The following is a 20,259-nucleotide window of genomic DNA, read 5'->3' as shown; positions in this document are numbered from 1 at the left end:
CAGTGATAGACCATGGTATTAGGCTGGACTCTCTCAGTGATAGACAACGGTATTAGGCTGGAATCTCTCACCAGTCTCTCTCTGTGATAGACCATGGTATTAGGCTGGACTCTCTCAGTGATAGACAACGGTATTAGGCTGGAATCTCTCACCAGTCTCTCTCTGTGATAGACCATGGTATTAGGCTGGACTCTCTCAGTGATAGACAATGGTATTAGGCTGGACTCTCTCACCAGTCTCTCTCAGTGATAGACAATGGTATTAGGCTGGACTATTTCACCAATCTCTCTCAGTGATAGACCATGGTATTAGGCTGGACTCTCTCAGTGATAGACCATGGTATTAGACTGGAATCTTTCACCAGTCTCTCTCAGTGATAGTCCATGGTATTAGGCTGGACTCTTTCACCAGCCTCTCAGTGATAAACCATGGTATTAGGCTGGACTGTTTCACCAGCCTCTCAGTGATAGACCATGGTATTAGGCTGGACTCTCTGTGATTGACCATGGTATTAGACTGGACTCTCTCAGTGATTGTCCATGGTATTAGGCTGGACTCTTTCACCAGCCTCTCAGTGATAGACCATGGTATTAGACTGGACTCTTTCACCAGTCTCTCTCAGTGATAGACCATGGTATTAGGCTGGACTCTCTCAATGATAGACCATGGTATTAGGCTGGACTCTCTCAGTGATCGTCCATGGTATTAGGCTGGACTCTTTCACCAGTCTCTCTCAGTGATAGACCATGGTATTAGGCTGGACTCTTTCACCAGTCTCTCTCAGTGATAGACCATGGTGTTAGGCAGGACTCTCTCAGTGATAGACCATGGTATTAGGCTGGACTCTCTCAATGATAGACCATGGTATTAGGCAGGACTCTCTCAGTGATAGACCATGGTATTAGGCTGGACTCTTTCACAAGCCTCTCAGTGATAGACCATGGTATTAGGCTGGACTCTTTCAACCAGCCTCTCGGGTTTAGACCATGGTATCAGGCTGGACTCTTTGACAAGCCTCTCAATGATAGACCATGGTATTAGGCTGGACTCTTTCACCAGCCTCTCAGTGATAGTACATGGTATTAGGCTGGACTCTCTCAGTGATAGACCATGGTATTAGGCTGGACTCTTTCACTCTTGGGGCGGCAGGGTAGCCTAGTGGTTAGAGAGTTGGACTAGTAACCGGAAGGTTGCAAGTTCAAACCCCCGAGCTGACAAGGTCTCCAGCCTGCTACCATGGACTATCACTGAGAGAGTCCAGCCTAATACCATGGTCTATCACTGAGAGAGACTGGTGAAATAGTCCAGCCTAATACCATTGTCTATCACTGAGAGAGACTGATCTGTCGTTCTGCCCCTGAACAGGCAGTTAACCCACTAACCCTATGCCGTCATTGAAAATAAGAATTTGTTCTTAACTGACTTGCCTAATTAAATAAAGGTTTAAAAAAAAAGAAAAAAAAAAGGCTGGACTCTCTCAATGATAGACAATGGTATTAGGCTGGGTTCTCTCAGTGATAGACAATGGTATTAGGCTGGACTCTCTCACCAGTCTCTCTCAGTGATAGACTATGGTATTAGGCTGGACTCTCTCACCAGTCTCTCTCAGTGATAGTCCATGGTATTAGACTGGACTCTATCACCAGTCTCTCTCTTTGATAAACCATGGTTTTAGTGATAGACCATGGTATTAGGCTGGACTCTTTCACCAGTCTCTCTCAGTGATAGTCCATGGTATCAGGCTGGACTCTTTCACCAGTCTCTCTCAGTGATAGTCCGTGGTATTAGACTGGACTCTCTCAGTGATAGACCATGGTATTAGGCTAGACTCTTTCACCAGTCTCTCTCTGTGATAGACCATGGTATTAGGCTGGACTCTCTCAGTGATAGACAACGGTATTAGGCTGGACTCTCTCACCAGTCTCTCTCTGTGATAGACCATGGTATTAGGCTGGACTCTCTCAGTGATAGACAATGGTATTAGGCTGGACTCTCTCACCAGTCTCTCTCAGTGATAGACAATGGTATTAGGCTGGACTATTTCACCAATCTCTCTCAGTGATAGACCATGGTATTAGGCTGGACTCTCTCAGTGATAGACCATGGTATTAGACTGGAATCTTTCACCAGTCTCTCTCAGTGATAGTCCATGGTATTAGGCTGGACTCTTTCACCAGCCTCTCAGTGATAAACCATGGTATTAGGCTGGACTGTTTCACCAGCCTCTCAGTGATAGACCATGGTATTAGGCTGGACTCTCTGTGATTGACCATGGTATTAGACTGGACTCTCTCAGTGATTGTCCACGGTATTAGGCTGGACTCTTTCACCAGCCTCTCAGTGATAGACCATGGTATTAGACTGGACTCTTTCACCAGTCTCTCTCAGTGATAGACCATGGTATTAGGCTGGACTCTCTCAATGATAGACCATGGTATTAGGCTGGACTCTCTCACCAGTCTCTCTCAGTGATAGTCCATGGTATTAGACTGGACTCTTTCACCAGTCTCTCTCAGTGATAGTCCATGGTATTAGACTGGACTCTTTCACCAGTCTCTCTCAGTGATAGACAATGGTATTAGGCTGGATTATTTCACCAGTCTCTCTCAGTAATAGACCATGGTATTAGGCTGGACTCTCTCAGTGATAGACCATGGTATTAGACTGGAATCTTTCACCAGTCTCTCTCAGTGATAGACCATGGTATTAGGCTGGACTCTCTCAATGATTGACCATGGTATTAGACTGGACTCTCTCAGTGATAGTCCATGGTATTAGGCTGGACTCTCTCAGTGATAGTCCATGGTATTAGGCTGGACTCTCTCAGTGATAGACCATGGTATCAGGCTGGACTCTTTCACCAGTCTCTCTCAGTGATAGACCATGGTATTAGGCTGGACTCTTTCACTAGTTTCTCTCAGTGATAGACCATGGTATTAGGCTGGACTTTCTCAGTGATAGTCCATGGTATTAGGCTGGACTCTCTCACCAGTCTCTCTCAGTGATAGTCAATGGTATTAGACTGGACTCTTTCACCAGTCTCTCTCAGTGATAGACCATGATATTGGGCTGGACTCTCTCAGTGATAGACCATGGTATTAGGCTGGACTCTCTCACCAGTCTCTCTCAGTGATAGTCCATGGTATTAGACTGGACTCTATCACCAGTCTCTCTCTTTGATAAACCATGATTTTAGGCTGGACTCTCTCAGTGATAGACCATGGTATTAGGCTGGACTCTCTCAGTGATAGACAACGGTATTAGGCTGGAATCTCTCACCAGTCTCTCTCTGTGATAGACCATGGTATTAGGCTGGACTCTCTCAGTGATAGACAACGGTATTAGGCTGGAATCTCTCACCAGTCTCTCTCTGTGATAGACCATGGTATTAGGCTGGACTCTCTCAGTGATAGACAATGGTATTAGGCTGGACTCTCTCACCAGTCTCTCTCAGTGATAGACAATGGTATTAGGCTGGACTATTTCACCAATCTCTCTCAGTGATAGACCATGGTATTAGGCTGGACTCTCTCAGTGATAGACCATGGTATTAGACTGGAATCTTTCACCAGTCTCTCTCAGTGATAGTCCATGGTATTAGGCTGGACTCTTTCACCAGCCTCTCAGTGATAAACCATGGTATTAGGCTGGACTGTTTCACCAGCCTCTCAGTGATAGACCATGGTATTAGGCTGGACTCTCTGTGATTGACCATGGTATTAGACTGGACTCTCTCAGTGATTGTCCATGGTATTAGGCTGGACTCTTTCACCAGCCTCTCAGTGATAGACCATGGTATTAGACTGGACTCTTTCACCAGTCTCTCTCAGTGATAGACCATGGTATTAGGCTGGACTCTCTCAATGATAGACCATGGTATTAGGCTGGACTCTCTCAGTGATCGTCCATGGTATTAGGCTGGACTCTTTCACCAGTCTCTCTCAGTGATAGACCATGGTATTAGGCTGGACTCTTTCACCAGTCTCTCTCAGTGATAGACCATGGTGTTAGGCAGGACTCTCTCAGTGATAGACCATGGTATTAGGCTGGACTCTCTCAATGATAGACCATGGTATTAGGCAGGACTCTCTCAGTGATAGACCATGGTATTAGGCTGGACTCTTTCACAAGCCTCTCAGTGATAGACCATGGTATTAGGCTGGACTCTTTCAACCAGCCTCTCGGGTTTAGACCATGGTATCAGGCTGGACTCTTTGACAAGCCTCTCAATGATAGACCATGGTATTAGGCTGGACTCTTTCACCAGCCTCTCAGTGATAGTACATGGTATTAGGCTGGACTCTCTCAGTGATAGACCATGGTATTAGGCTGGACTCTTTCACCAGCCTCTCAGTGATAGTACATGGTATTAGGCTGGACTCTCTCAGTGATAGACCATGGTATTAGGCTGTTTCACTCTTGGGGCGGCAGGGTAGCCTAGTGGTTAGAGAGTTGGACTAGTAACCGGAAGGTTGCAAGTTCAAACCCCCGAGCTGACAAGGTCTCCAGCCTGCTACCATGGACTATCACTGAGAGAGTCCAGCCTAATACCATGGTCTATCACTGAGAGAGACTGGTGAAATAGTCCAGCCTAATACCATTGTCTATCACTGAGAGAGACTGATCTGTCGTTCTGCCCCTGAACAGGCAGTTAACCCACTAACCCTATGCCGTCATTGAAAATAAGAATTTGTTCTTAACTGACTTGCCTAATTAAATAAAGGTTTAAAAAAAAAGAAAAAAAAAAGGCTGGACTCTCTCAATGATAGACAATGGTATTAGGCTGGGTTCTCTCAGTGATAGACAATGGTATTAGGCTGGACTCTCTCACCAGTCTCTCTCAGTGATAGACTATGGTATTAGGCTGGACTCTCTCACCAGTCTCTCTCAGTGATAGTCCATGGTATTAGACTGGACTCTATCACCAGTCTCTCTCAGTCTCTTTGATAAACCATGGTTTTAGTGATAGACCATGGTATTAGGCTGGACTCTTTCACCAGTCTCTCTCAGTGATAGTCCATGGTATCAGGCTGGACTCTTTCACCAGTCTCTCTCAGTGATAGTCCGTGGTATTAGACTGGACTCTCTCAGTGATAGACCATGGTATTAGGCTAGACTCTTTCACCAGTCTCTCTCTGTGATAGACCATGGTATTAGGCTGGACTCTCTCAGTGATAGACAACGGTATTAGGCTGGACTCTCTCACCAGTCTCTCTCTGTGATAGACCATGGTATTAGGCTGGACTCTCTCAGTGATAGACAATGGTATTAGGCTGGACTCTCTCACCAGTCTCTCTCAGTGATAGACAATGGTATTAGGCTGGACTATTTCACCAATCTCTCTCAGTGATAGACCATGGTATTAGGCTGGGCTCTCTCAGTGATAGACCATGGTATTAGACTGGAATCTTTCACCAGTCTATCTCAGTGATAGTCCATGGTAGCCGGCTGGACTCTCTCAGTGATAGACCATGGTATTAGACTGGAATCTTTCACCAGTCTATCTCAGTGATAGACCATGGTATTAGGCTGGACTCTCTCAATGATTGACCATGGTATTAGACTGGACTCTTTCACCAGCCTCTCAGTGATAGACCATGGTATTAGGCTGGACTGTTTCACCAGCCTCTCAGTGATAGACCATGGTATTAGGCTGGACTCTCTCAGTGATAGACCATGGTATTAGGCTGGACTCTCTCAATGATTGACCATGGTATTAGACTGGACTCTTTCACCAGCCTCTCAGTGAAAGACCATGGTATTAGGCTGGACTGTTTCACCAGCCTCTCAGTGATAGACCATGGTATTAGGCTGGACTCTCTCAGTGATTGACCATGGTATTAGACTGGACTCTCTCAGTGATTGTCCATGGTATTAGGCTGGACTCTTTCACCAGTCTCTCTCAGTGATAGACCATGGTATTCGGCTGGACTCTCTCAATGATAGACCATGGTATTAGGCTGGACTCTCTCAGTGATAGTCCATGGTATTAGGCTGGACTCTTTCACCAGTCTCTCTCAGTGATAGACCATGGTATTAGGCAGGACTCTCTCAGTGATAGACCATGGTATTAGGCTGGACTCTTTCACCAGCCTCTCAGTGATAGACCATGGTATCAGGCTGGACTCTTTGACAAGCCTCTCAATGATAGACCATGGTATTAGGCTGGACTCTTTCACCAGCCTCTCAGTGATAGTACATGGTATTAGGCTGGACTCTCTCAGTGATAGACCATGGTATTAGGCTGGACTCTTTCACTCTTGGGGCGGCAGGGTAGCCTAGTGGTTAGAGAGTTGGACTAGTAACCGGAAGGTTGCAAGTTCAAACCCCCGAGCTGACAAGGTCTCCAGCCTGCTACCATGGAATATCACTGAGAGAGACTGGTGAAAGAGTCCAGTCTAATACCATGGTCTATCACTGAGAGAGTCCAGCCTAATACCATGGTCTATCACTGAGAGAGACTGGTGAAATAGTCCAGCCTAATACCATTGTCTATCACTGAGAGAGACTGATCTGTCGTTCTGCCCCTGAACAGGCAGTTAACCCACTAACCCTATGCCGTCATTGAAAATAAGAATTTGTTCTTAACTGACTTGCCTAATTAAATAAAGGTTTAAAAAAAAGAAAAAAAAAAGGCTGGACTCTCTCAATGATAGACAATGGTATTAGGCTGGGTTCTCTCAGTGATAGACAATGGTATTTTTTAGATTAACTAACTTCTTAGTAATGACTCGGGACGTCGGTTTTGATACGAAAGCTTATTTTAGTAAGAATACTTGTTTACGTTACATTTAACAACAATTGTTTTGGTACAGAGCAATGCAGGTAAGATGCTGTCGGAAAGTCAGCCACAATCACTCGCACCTGCACATAATTGGCGCGTTATCACTCATTCCTCTCGCAAGGCATTCTGGAACTTGCAGTAAAAAAGCGTAATTCAACACAACCCAATACAATTACATATGCAAATAACTGTAAAGAAATATCTTTAGATACAGCTCAATGAATAAACTTAAACATTAACTCTGTAACACATTAAAGTTACAACATCCCCCCCCCCCCCCCCCCCCCGATGAACAATTGTGTTCATCTAGATCTCTAGGCAGTATATCAACTGAGTAGGTCTCCTTAACAAATTCCCTGAAGCAGTACGAACTGAACACGATCCAACCAGGCCATCTCGGCCTGGAAAGAGTTCTTCAATCTTTCCTAGTTTCCAGGTTTGTCTGGGTGTGTTATCTTCTCCAATGAGTACAACGTCACCCGCCTTCAGTGTGGTGGGCTGTGGTGTGTCACAGCGGTGTGCTGACTTTAGATCCAGCAAGTAGTCTCTTCGCCAACTGTTCCAGAAACTGGTCACAAGTCTCTGCCTGTACTTCCATCTGCGTCTCATTTCCCGCTTATTTAACGTTAGGTGCTGAGTGTCACTTGCTCCAGAATGCATCACCTTCTCATGGTGGTACTGTATCAGCATTTCTGAGTATCTGTACTTATTGGGCAGAACCCATGGGTGCTGCTCTCTGAATGTGAAGTTGGACTGTTGCAGTCTTCCTCCTACACTGAGCAGTTCGTGTTCGTCCAGGAAAGGTTTCAGTTCTCTGATTTTACAGTCATTGTTTAGGCTTTTTCCTGCCGTCAGTAGTTTGATCTCCTGTCCGAAACTCTGTTGTTGTGTTACCTTAATCCAGTACTTTTCTGCATCGAACAGTTCGTCAGCAGTCAGTTCACCTTGCATCTTTATGGTTGTACGAGCATTGGCTATGAATCTCTTTATCCAGGCGGTGACTCTGAACACTCTTTTCAGTTTGCTGTACCTTTCAAGCTCCAACACAGGTTCAGTGCTGTCTGTGCTGTTTGCTGCGAGTTGTACAGTAACCTGGCAACTGGACTTGAGTTCTATATTCACCTCATCCGGAACCTTGTTATCATCAGTCTCTTCTGACTGATTGGGTGATGTCAGAATTCTGGGTCCATTCCACCATAGCTCGCTCTGTGTCAAGTTTCTAACAGTTTGTCCTCTTGTAGGAAGGTCAGCTGGATTAGTTTTCCCTTCAATATGTGACCATGACTCTGGATTGGTCAAGGACTGGATCTCCGTCACTCTGTTCACAACAAACTGTTTCCATTTCTGAGCTGAGCTGCAAATCCAATGTAGCACGATCATCGAGTCTGTCCACATGTTAATCTGGTTTTCTTCCATTTTCAGTGTGGTCATCAAGTTGTTTGCTAGTCTCGCTCCAATCACAGCTCCCATGAGCTCCAGGCGTGGCAGCGTCATTTTCTTAAGTGGGGCTACCCTGGACTTGGATGCAACTAGACTTGTTGTTTCCCTGTCTTGTGACTCACCTTGCAAGTAAGCTACTGCACTGTAAGCCCTTTCACTTGCATCACAGAACACGTGTAGTTTCAGGGTGTGGTTATTCTGTGGCCGCATGTCTGTTCGGTACCACCTTGGTATGATGAGCTGGTGTAACTGGGCTAGTTCTGAACACCACTGTTGCCAGTCTCGTGTCAGATCAGGTGGTAATTCTTCGTCCCAGCTGAGTCCCCTCTCCCACATTTCCTGGAACATGCACTCGATCCTGATGGTGAAGGGAGTTAAGAAACCAAGAGGGTCGAAGATGCGTGCAGACGACTGCAGAACACTTCTCTTTGTGTTTTCCTTTTGCCTTAGAATGCTCAGTAACGGCCTGAGGTCAAACACAAAGTCATCCGTTTCCGGCCTCCATACTAAACCTAAAACCTTCAGCACTAATCCTTGTGTTTGTAACATCAACGGGTGGTCAGTTGTCATACTCTCCTCCCATTTTGTTTTCAATTCAGGAGAATTGGTCATCCACTTGCAGAGGTCCATGCCTGCAATCGACAGCATTCGCTTTGCAGTTAGGTAAGCCTCTTCAACATTGCGTGAACTTGCAATGAAGTCATCTACGTAGAGTGACTCTCTCAGTATCTTTACAACTTCTGGTTGTTCTGTTTCATATTGTTTCAGGTGCTTCCTGATTGTAGCTGCCAGCAAAAATGGACTTGGGGAAGCTCCAAATACCACTCTTTTCATCCTCAGCACACGCAGCTCCTCTTCATTTTCTCCCCTTGGTGGGCCAGTGAGCCATAGAAATCTCACATAAACAGAGGATCCATCTAAAACAGTATAAAACAAGATGATAAACAGAGGATCCATCTAAAACAGTATACAACAGATGATAAACAGAGGATCCATCTAAAACAGTATAAAACAAGTGCAGTATGTTCTGAGAATGTTACTTTAACGTCAACTCATAACGTCACACTATAACTTCATGGGAGTCTTGTGGAAAGACTGCATGTTGTTTTGGGGGGATTGAGTGACGTCTTCATCAACATTTGCAGAATATTCCTGTAATATTTTCACCTCTTGTCAGACGCCAACAGTCTGCTGCAGACATTCATAAGGAGTTCTAGTAGTTTATTTGCCATTTGCAGGTATTAAAAGTAATACATACATTGTAATTCCTTGTTGGATCTCTCTCACATATAGGACAGTACATACCAGAGGAGGCTGGTGAGGGGAGGACGGCTCATAATAATGTCTGGAACAGAGTGAATGAAATGGAGCACATGGAAACCACGTGTTTGATACCATTCCACTTATTCCCCTCCAGCCATTACAAGCCTGTCCTCCCCAATTAAGGTCCCACCAACCTCCATTGGTACAAACACAAACAGTAAAATGTATCATACAAAATGCAAAGTGGTAAAAGATCAGAAAAGGAACCAAAAGGTTCAGTCATGTTCTAATAGTCTGATGAAAACAGTTTAGGTTGATGATTTAACAGGCAGATAGAACTGGGATAGAAGCTGTTCTAGAACCTGTGGTCCAGAAACTGATTTAACAGGCAGACAGAACTGGGATAGAAGCTGTTCTAGAACCTGTGGTCCAGAAACTGATTTAACAGGCAGATAGAACTGGGATAGAAGCTGTTCTAGAACCTGTGATCCAGAAACTGATTTAACAGGCAGACAGAACTGGGATAGAAGCTGTTCTAGAACCTGTGGTCCAGAAACTGATTTAACAGGCAGATAGAACTGGGATAGAAGCTGTTCTAGAACCTGTGGTCCAGAAACTGATTTAACAGGCAGACAGAACTGGGATAGAAGCTGTTCTAGAACCTGTGGTCCAGAAACTGATTTAACAGGCAGATAGAACTGGGATTGTAGCTGTTCTAGAACCTGTGGTCCAGAAACTGATTTAACAGACAGATAGAACTGGGATAGAAGCTGTTCTAGAACCTGTGGTACAGAAACTGATTTAACAGGCAGATATAACTGGGATAGAAGCTGTTCTAGAACCTGTGGTCCAGAAACTGATTTAACAGGCAGATAGAACTGGGATAGAAGCTGTTCTAGAACCTGTTGTACAGAAACTGATTTAAAAGGCAGATAGAACTGGGATAAAAGCTGTTCTAGAACCTGTGGTCCAGAAACTGATTTAAAAGGCAGATAGAACTGGAATAGAAGCTGTTCTAGAACCTGGGATCCAGAAACTGCCAAGCAACCACTGGTCCTCACTAGACTGGTGCCCGGCTATTTCTCCATTCGAGTTTTTCAGGTTTGGAAGTGATATCTGTGTTTGTGGAACTACTTGGTGTGTGTGTCCAGTGTGTGTGTGTGTGTGTGTGTGTGTGTGTCCAGTGTGTTTGTGTGTGTGTCGAATGTGTGTGTCCACTGTGTGTTTGTGTGTGTGTGTCCAATGTGTGTGTGTGTGTGTGTGTGTCCAATATGTGTTTGTTGGTGTGTGTGTGTCCAATGTGTGTGTGTGTGTGTGTGTGTGTTTGTGTGTTCAGTGTGTGTCCAGTGCGTGTGTGTGTGTGTCCAGTGTGTGTAAGTCTATTGTGTGTGTGTCCAGTGTTTGTGTGTTTCAGTGTGTGTGTGTCAGGTTATTATTTACAGGGACACTGAGGAGTTGTAATCAACCCAAAACCCTGGATAGAGGGGCTCAGTGAATGTGGAGGTGAATGTGATCAGGTGGGTCAGTGTGTCAGAGGAGGCTCTATAGAAGGACAGAGTGCCGGCTGGCCAGTCCAGATACACTCCTACTCTGTGGGAGCTGGAGGGGTGGAGGTCTATGGTAGTGGGATAATTATTGTGCCAGGCAATGTAGCTGTTGTCAGAGCAGAACAGAGTCCAGGACTTGTCACTGTATCCAAGCCAACAGTCGTTAACCTCTCGTCTCCTGCTGATTCCTTTATATGTCACTCCAATAACAGCCCTTCTCCCACTCCACTCTGCCTCCCAGTAACAGCGCCCAGTCAGACCCTCTCTACACAGCACCTGTCCACAGACCTCAAATCTCTCTGGGTGATCAGGATACGGCTGCTCCTCTCTCCTACATGTCACCTTTCTGTTCTCCTCAGACAGAGAGAGGAGTCTGTGTACTGTGTTTGGGTCCAGTGTGAGATCACAGACATCTGATGGATGAAACCAGACACAATATTAGAAATCATCATCATTCACATTAGAATGTTAACTCACTTTTCACTAATTCATTTAATGTAGATGTTTCTAGGTATCAAAAGGAGAAGTTAAGGTAACTTGAGACTTGTTGAATGATCATATGTTATACTGTATGGTAATACAAAACACACTTATTCACATTAATTACACACACACACACATTTCCAATGTAACATGAACACGCCACACACACACACAAAGCAACTCTTTGTAAATGTTGGTGTCCCTGATTTCTGCTTCTGTAGAACTACAGCTGATATTTAATATGACCAAGTCAGTAATGATGGTGGTCTTCGACTTTGACTTAACTTGAATTAAGACTTATTCTTAGTCATATTCTTCACAGCAGTCAACACTCACATTTTCTAAGCCCAGGTTTCATTCTGTTCTCTCCACCATGTTCCACACTGTAGCGGTAAGCAGAAGAACAGACAGTTATTGAGACACACACACACACACACACACACACACACACACACACACACACACACACACACACACGTATATAGCATATATCAATCTGTGTGTGTGTGTCCAGTGCTTGTATGTGTTTGTCCTGTGTGTGTGTGTGTGTGTGCAGGGTGTGTGTGTGTGTGTGTGTACTGTGTGTGTGTGTGTGTGAGTCCAGTTTGTGATTGTGTCAGTGTGTGTGTGTGTCCAGTGTGTGTGTTTCCATTGTGTGTCTGTGTGTGTCCAGTGTGTGTATGTGTGTCCAATGTGTGTTTGTCCAGTGTGTGTGTGTCCAGTGTGTGTTTGTGTGTGTGTTTGTGTGTGTGTGAGTCCTGTGTGTGTCCAGTGTGTGTCCAGTGTGTGTCCAGTGTGTGAGTGTCCAGTGTGTGTGTGTGTCCAGAGTGTGTGTGTCCAGAGTGTGTGTGTCCTTGAGAGATTTACACACACTGCACACACATTGGACCCACACACACACACACTGAACTCACACACACACACACACACACACACACACACACACAGCACTTAAATTACCAATTTTCTCCTCTGAAAAATTGGCCATATGGTCCCAGATCTCACACACACACACACACACACAGTCAGCATATAACTTTGTCCAAGTGGTGGTAAGAATGTTTGTCTTAACTAGCCTGATAAGTCAAACATGTCTGATATGAACATTGACATAAACCCTCTACATACTTGAGTTTCTCCAGTCTGCAGTGTGGATCCTCCAGTCCAGCAGAGAGCAGTCTGACTCCTGAGTCTCCTGGGTGATTGTAGCTCAGGTCCAGCTCTCTCAGGTGTGAGGGGTTTGACCTCAGAGCTGAGACCAGAGAAGCACAGCCTTCCTCTGTGACTAGACAGCCTGACAGCCTGCAAAGAGTCAAATCATATTAAAATCACACTGATATTATTTGGTGGTGAAAATAGTGGCAATATATTTTTTCAACATATTCAGATACATCAGTGTCCTGAAACCTGTCATATCTATTCATAAATGAATGTATCATTATTATAAATGACAAATTATCAAAGTATTGCCTGCAGATAGAAACATCTATAGAATGTAATCACATTACAACGACTGTGACATCAGATAGAAACATCTATAGAATGTTACAACGACTGTGACATCAGATAGAAACATCTATAGAATGTTACAACGACTGTGACGTCAGATAGAAACATCTATAGAATGTTACAACGACTGTGACATCAGATAGAAACATCTATAGAATGTTACAACGACTGTGACATCAGATAGAAACATCTATAGAATGTTACAACGACTGTGACCTCAGATAGAAACATCTATAGAATGTTACAACGACTGTGACATCAGATAGAAACATCTATAGAATGTTACAACGACTGTGACATCAGATAGATGTTTCTATAGAATGTTACAACGACTGTGACATCAGATAGAAACATCTATAGAATGTTACAACAACTGTGACATCAGATAGAAACATCTATAGAATGTTACAACGACTGTGACATCAGATAGAAACATCTATAGAATGTTACAACGATTGTGACATCAGATAGAAACATCTATAGAATGTTACAACGACTGTGACATCAGATAGATGTTTCTATAGAATGTTACAACGACTGACATCAGATAGAAACATCTATAGAATGTAATCACATTACAACGACTGTGACATCAGATAGAAACATCTATAGAATGTTACAACGACTGTGACATCAGATAGAAACATCTATAGAATGTTACAACGACTGTGACATCAGATAGAATCATCTATAGAATGTTACAACGACTGACATCAGATAGAAACATCTATAGAATGTTACAACGACTGTGACATCAGATAGAAACATCTATAGAATGTAATCACATTACAACGACTGTGACATCAGATAGAAACATCTGTAGAATGTTACAACGACTGTGACATCAGATAGATGTTTCTATAGAATGTTACAACGACTGACATCAGATAGAAACATCTATAGAATGTAATCACATTACAACGACTGTGACATCAGATAGAAACATCTATAGAATGTTACAACGACTGTGACATCAGATAGAAACATCTGTAGAATGTTACAACGACTGTGACATCAGATAGAAACATCTATAGAATGTTACAACGACTGTGACATCAGATAGAAACATCTATAGAATGTTACAACGACTGTGACATCAGATAGAAACATCTATAGAATGTTACAACGACTGTGACATCAGATAGAATCATCTATAGAATGTTACAACGACTGACATCAGATAGAAACATCTATAGAATGTTACAACGACTGTGACATCAGATAGAAACATCTATAGAATGTTACAACGACTGTGACAGCAGATAGAAACATCTATAGAATGTTACAACGACTGTGACATCAGATAGAAACATCTATAGAATGTTACAACGACTGTGACATCAGATAGAAACATCTATAGAACAAATATTTATTTATTTATTTATACCAGACCAGTTTAAAAAGCAGAATCAGTCAGAAGACAGACAGTGAGGTATCAGATTTAGATTGTATTGAGTATACAGTCCACACCATATCTATTTTGACAGTGAAGCTAACATTTTAAATGTGGCTCTTTACTCCAACATTTTGGATTTCAGATCAAATGTTTCATATGAGGTGACAGTATATATATATATATGTATATAATGTCACCATTTAAATGAGGATATTTTATCTGTTTCACTGTTTAGAAAATGTTTTCTAAATGATATAATATATGAATCCTCTCAAATAAAAGGTGACATTCTGTACTGTCACCTAATATGAAACATTATATCTCAAATCCAAAATGCTGGAGCAGAGCACCACATTTAAAACTGTAAGCTTCACTGTCCAAACACATATGGTGTGGACTATGTGTGTCTGGTAAACACATGTGGATCTGGTGAACAGTTATCACTTGTTGACCAACTACAGGAATACTGACCTCAGAGTCTCCAGTTTACAGTGGGGATTCCCCAGTCCAGCAGAGAGCAGCTTCACTCCTGAATCCTTCAGGTCATTGTTACTCAGATCCAGCTCTCTCAGGTGTGAGGGGTTTGACCTCAGAGCTGAGACCAGAGAAGCACAGCCTTCCTCTGTGACTAGACAGCCTGACAGCCTGACAAAGAGATCATCATGACTTCACAAACATACTGTTAATTTAACACCAGTAGTGTAGAAGGACAATGGCAGATGCATTTGGTTTATTCTCTCAAAGAACATATAGATTCATCTTCTGTCTCCTAGAATTGTATGGTCATAATGTTATACTAATGTGAAAATCAGTGCATTCATTCAATATGTCTTTCAAATAATATTATACACATATTATAATGCATATTTGTCTCTAAACTAAATATTTCTTCCTGATGATTAGTTCTAAATGGCATTTTATTTACTCACAGAACAGCTCTGGAGTCTTTGACCACTGGCAGCAGCCTCAGAAGACCTTCCTCTGATCTGGAGTATTTCTTCAGGTCAAACACATCCAGCTCCTTTTCTGAAGTCAGCAACACAAAGACCAGAGCTGACCACTGTGCAGGTGACAGTTTGGCTCTAGAGAGACTTCCAGATCTCAGGAAGCTTTGGATCTCCTCCACTAAAGAATGGTCATTCAGTTCATTCAGACAGTGGAACAGATTGATGCTCCTCTCTGGAGAGTGATTCTTCCTGATCTTCTCCTTGATGTACTTGACTGTTTCTTCATGGCTCTGTGAGCTGCTTCTTGTCTTTGTCAGGAGACCTCGTAAGTGCTTCTGATTGGACTCCAGTGAGAGGCCCAGAAGGAAGCGGAGGAAAAGGTCCAGGTTTCCCGTCTCACTTTGTAAGGCTTTATCCACAGAACTCTTGTAGAAAGTAACTTCAGGCTCGTCGTTTGTTTGCAGTTTGTCCATTAGATTCTCATTGTTGTTGATGAATGAGAGGAACACATATACAGCAGCCAGAAACTCCTGAATGCTCAGATGAACAAAGCAGTACACCTTGTCGTGGTACAGCCCACATTCCTCTTTAAAGAGCTGTGTGCACAATCCTGAGTACACTGAGGCTTCATTGACATCAATGCCAGCCTCTTTCAGGTCTTCTTCATAGAAAATCAGATTGCCATTCACAAGCTGTTGAAAAGCCAGTTTTCCCAGTGACAGAATGCTCTCTTTATTCCAGTGTGGACCTGTCTCTTCTTTCCCAAGATACTTTTCATTCTTCTGTTTGGTATGAAACTCCACAAGGTGTGTGTACATCTCAGTCAGAGTCTTGGGCATCTCTTCTCTCTTATGTTTCAGCATGTGTTCAAGGACTGTTGCAGAAATCCAACAGAAGACTGGAATGTGGCACATGATGTGGAGGCTCCTTGATGTCTTTATGTGTGAGATGATTCTGCTGGCTAGGTCCTCATCACTGAATCTCTTCCTGAAGTACTCCTCCTTCTGTGGGTCATTGAACCCTCGTACCTCTGTCACCTGGTCAACACACCTTGAAGGGATCTTATTGGCTGCTGCAGGTCGGGTAGTTATCCAGAGGAGAGCAGAGGGAAGCAGATTTCCCTTGATGAGATTTGTCAGCAGAACATCCACTGAGGTTGACTCTGTGACGTCCCAACAGATCTTGTTCTTCTGGAAGTCTAGGGGGAGTCGGCACTCATCCAGACCATCAAAGATGAACAGAACTTTGAACTTGTTGTAGATGGAGATTCCTGATTGTTTGGTTTCCATTGAGAAGTGATTAAGAAGTTCAATGAAAGTGTGTTTGTCCTCTTTCATCAAATTCAGCTCCCGGAAAGGAAATGAAAATACAAATTGGACATCCTGATTTGCTTTTCCTTCAGCCCAGTCCAGAATGAACTTCTGCACAGAGACTGTTTTTCCAATGCCAGCGACTCCCTTTGTCAGCACAGTTCTGATAGGTTTGTCTTGTCCAGTTAAGGGTTTGAAGATGTCGTTACATTTGATTGCAGTCTCTGGTCTTGCTTGTTTCCAGGTTGTTGTCTCAGTCTGTTTCAGCTCATGTTCATTATTGACCTGTCCTGTTCCACCCTCTGTGATGTAGAGCTCTGTGTAGATCTTATTGAGAAGTGTTGGGTTTCCTTGTTTAGCGATCCCCTCAAATACACATTGAAACTTCTTCTTTAAACTAGATTTGAGTTCACGTTGGCAAATCACAGCAAGTTCATCTGAATCTAGAAATAACACAGAGGATATTAATATTACGTCTGTTTTAATGTCTACAGTATTGTAGGACTGTTATAAAGTTTTACATTATAATAATGTATTCTTTTAACTTACTGTATAAATGTGTAAATGTTTTCATAATGCATTACAGACTGGTGTGACTGATTACATTATTATTGGTATTATTGATGGTATTATTAATGTTCTCTCTCTCTCTCTCTAAATTAATCACCACAACACATCCCTGCTGCTACTTGATGAGGTCACTAGGTGTTGTGTTAAGGCTGCTACAATATCATTGAGTTACACAGCTACTTTAGCTGTACTTTAGCTACAGCTTTTAAATGTTATAAAACATCATTCAACATGAGGCAGACAGATCTTACATTTCTCCAGTGTGTCAGCAAGCTCCTTCTGGTTCATTTTCCTCAGGACGTGCAGTGTGATCTTCAGAGCCCCCTCTCTGGCATTGCTCTCCTGCTTCTCATCTTCAGCGTCCACCACTTCCTTATCCTGCTTCTGACTCTCAAAGCCTTCTGGGAGTTCTGGACTAAGAATCCTCTTGAACATCTTCAGCTCGTTCTTCACAAATGTCAGAATTTTCTCTTCAAGCATCTGAAATAAATCAAGTAACTAAGTTAAGCAAGAGAATAAATGCTTTCTCATTAACACATTAATGAATGATTGACAGATCAACTTTACAGATCAACTTTTCTTGAGGTAAACAAAAACAAATGTGCATAACAGGACCACATACACTGAATATGGAGGCCAGGTCTGTTAGATGACTCTGGGAAGACTGACCACTGAGAATCTCTGACTCTGATCTCTCCTGTTGGTTTCTGTGGACAAAACATGAGATTACATCTCCTCATCCAGGGAGTACACACACACACACACACACACACACACACACACACACACACACGGAGGGAATGTTGTGTTTGTTTACTATTGTTTTAGGATTATGCAAATGGAAAAAAGGATGAGCCTATGGATTATGAAAACAACAACAATAAATGGGAAAATGGGAGAGGAGAAATGACTAGAGACAGTGTTGTTTAACTCACTGACCAGGACCCATGAGTTCTTCTTACCTTTGTTCAGTAGAAAAGTCTCCCTCTCTAAAGAATATAGGTAGATCCATAGACTTGTCACTCTTCATGGACACACAGCTGGGAACAGGGGAGGCTGGTCTCTCCTGCTTGATTGGTCTTCAACACAACAGAGACAAACATTACATCTCTCATCTACTCTGAGCTCAGATGGGGAAACAGAAGAAGAGTTTCAGAAATAGAACTGACTTCCAGACGTTAGTTAACGCGCGCGAGCAGTGTGTCATTATTAATAACTAAATTAATTTAGCGTCACGAGCGTTGTAGTCAGTCTGTCAGCCCCGCTAAAAGGCTGGTGTCGTTACTCTGCCTTCTCCGGGGGATGTTGAGGTAAATTTACTAACCGGGAGGGTTGAATGATGTAATTTATTAGAGGGCTGGAAGACGCACTCTCGAGGTTGTTTACTCACAATATCAGATATTAAGATGATTTTTATAATGAATGTATACTGAGGTTGATGTTCTGACTAGTGATTATTTACCCGGGGTTCAATACCTGCTATTGAGGCGCCCTGAAAATAATATTCAAAAGTTTGGTCATTAGACACAGAGGGTTTAAACACTAAAGTTACCGTCCATCTCGTGAAGAGAGGAGAACCGGACAGAGGTAGCCAGCATCCGTCAACGAGAGAGGGAGAAGCCCTCCACGGGATTTAACAGGTGGAAGAAACAACCGGGGAGCTCCATCGGTCCACAAGAAATGCAGACAGCTGGTGATGATGTAGTGGTAGCTATGGTAACTAGGATGCTGCTGGTAGAGTAGCTAGCTAACTTACCGAGCTGTACCGACTAGCTAGGATAACTAGGATGCTGCTGGTAGAGTAGCTAGCTAGATTACCGAGCTGTACCGACTAGCTAGGATAACTAGGATGCTGCCGGTAGAGTAGCTAGCTAGATTACCGAGCTGTTCCGACTGGCTAGGATAACTAGGATGCTGCTGGTAGAGTAGCTAGCTAACTTACCGAGCTGTACCGACTAGCTATGGTAACTAGGATGCTGCTGGTAGAGTAGCTAGCTAGATTACCGAGCTGTTCCGACTGGCTAGGATAACTAGGATGCTGCCGGTAGAGTAGCTAGCTAGCTTACCGAGCTGTACTGACTAGCTAGGATAACTAGGATGCTGCTGGTAGAGTAGCTAGCTAGATTGCCGAGCTGTACCGACTAGCTAGGATAACTAGGATGCTGCCGGTAGAGTAGCTAGCTAGCTTACCGAGCTGTACTGACTAGCTAGGATAACTAGGATGCTGCTGGTAGAGTAGCTAGCTAGCTTAACGAGCTGTACCGACTGGCTAGGATAACTAGGATGCTGCTGGTAGAGTAGCTAGCTAGATTACCGAGCTGTACCGACTAGCTAGGATAACTAGGATGCTGCTGGTAGAGTAGCTAGCTAGATTACCGAGCTGTACCGACTAGCTAGGATAACTAGGATGCTGCTGGTAGAGTAGCTAGCTAGCTTACCGAGCTGTACCGACTAGCTAGGATAACTAGGATGCTGCTGGTAGAGTAGCTAGCTAGCTTACCGAGCTGTACCGACTAGCTAGGATAACTAGGATGCTGCTGGTAGAGTAGCTAGCTAGCTTACCGAGCTGCACCGACTAGCTAGGATAACTAGGATGCTGCTGGTAGAGTAGCTAGCTAGTTTACCGAGCTGTACCGAGTAGCTAGGATAACTAGGATGCTGCTGGTAGAGTAGCTAGCTAGCTTACCGAGCTGTACCGAGTAGCTTGGGTAGTTAGCAGGTCGTTCGTCTGTCTTTCGTCTCGATGATGATGAATCCAGTGAACCACAAAATAAAAAAAGGATAGAGAGTGAAAAGGATCTGGCTACACTCATACTGTCCCTGACCGTAAAGAAAAAAGCTAATTGAACAATAAACTTTGGTGTTTCAACACTGTAACAAACTCCGTCGTTATTCCCCAAGATCACCTCAGGCCACTCTGCGCGTAACCGGACAATATGCTTGCCGCCACACCGAACGGGGACGCGGACAGTTCTGTAAGGGGACGCGGACAGTTCTGTACGGGGACGCG

At 43.5% G+C, this 20,259-nt stretch overlaps 3 protein-coding genes across 3 annotated transcripts in view; 1 reads left to right on the top strand and 2 right to left on the bottom strand.

The window, feature by feature from the left end:
• Window positions 1–20,259, top strand: part of LOC118938102 (NLR family CARD domain-containing protein 3-like) — a 160,774-nt gene that overhangs the window by 37,265 nt on the left and 103,250 nt on the right. The window lies entirely within an intron of this gene.
• LOC118936531 (NLR family CARD domain-containing protein 3-like) overlaps window positions 1–20,259 on the bottom strand; it is a 153,876-nt gene that overhangs the window by 129,954 nt on the left and 3,663 nt on the right. Inside the window, exons 3-5 of the mRNA XM_036942476.1 lie at window positions 18,212–18,328; window positions 17,872–17,956; window positions 17,501–17,729 (exon numbers count right to left, since the gene is read on the bottom strand). Of these exons, the coding sequence (XP_036798371.1) occupies window positions 17,501–17,729; window positions 17,872–17,956; window positions 18,212–18,328 (431 nt within the window). The remainder of the gene's footprint in view (window positions 1–17,500; window positions 17,730–17,871; window positions 17,957–18,211; window positions 18,329–20,259) is intronic.
• Window positions 10,924–11,436, bottom strand: LOC118938486 (stonustoxin subunit beta-like; the record flags this gene model as incomplete). The annotated part of the gene is made up of 1 exon (XM_036942525.1): window positions 10,924–11,436. A coding segment is annotated over one exon (513 nt), but the record flags the coding sequence as incomplete, so codon positions are not given.

This window comes from Oncorhynchus mykiss, chromosome 13 (assembly GCF_013265735.2).
Source record: "Oncorhynchus mykiss isolate Arlee chromosome 13, USDA_OmykA_1.1, whole genome shotgun sequence".
In the NCBI taxonomy this organism is placed as follows: domain Eukaryota; kingdom Metazoa; phylum Chordata; class Actinopteri; order Salmoniformes; family Salmonidae; genus Oncorhynchus; species Oncorhynchus mykiss.
Note: the sequence above shows the minus strand (reverse complement) of the source record. Positions and strands in the feature narration are given on the sequence as shown.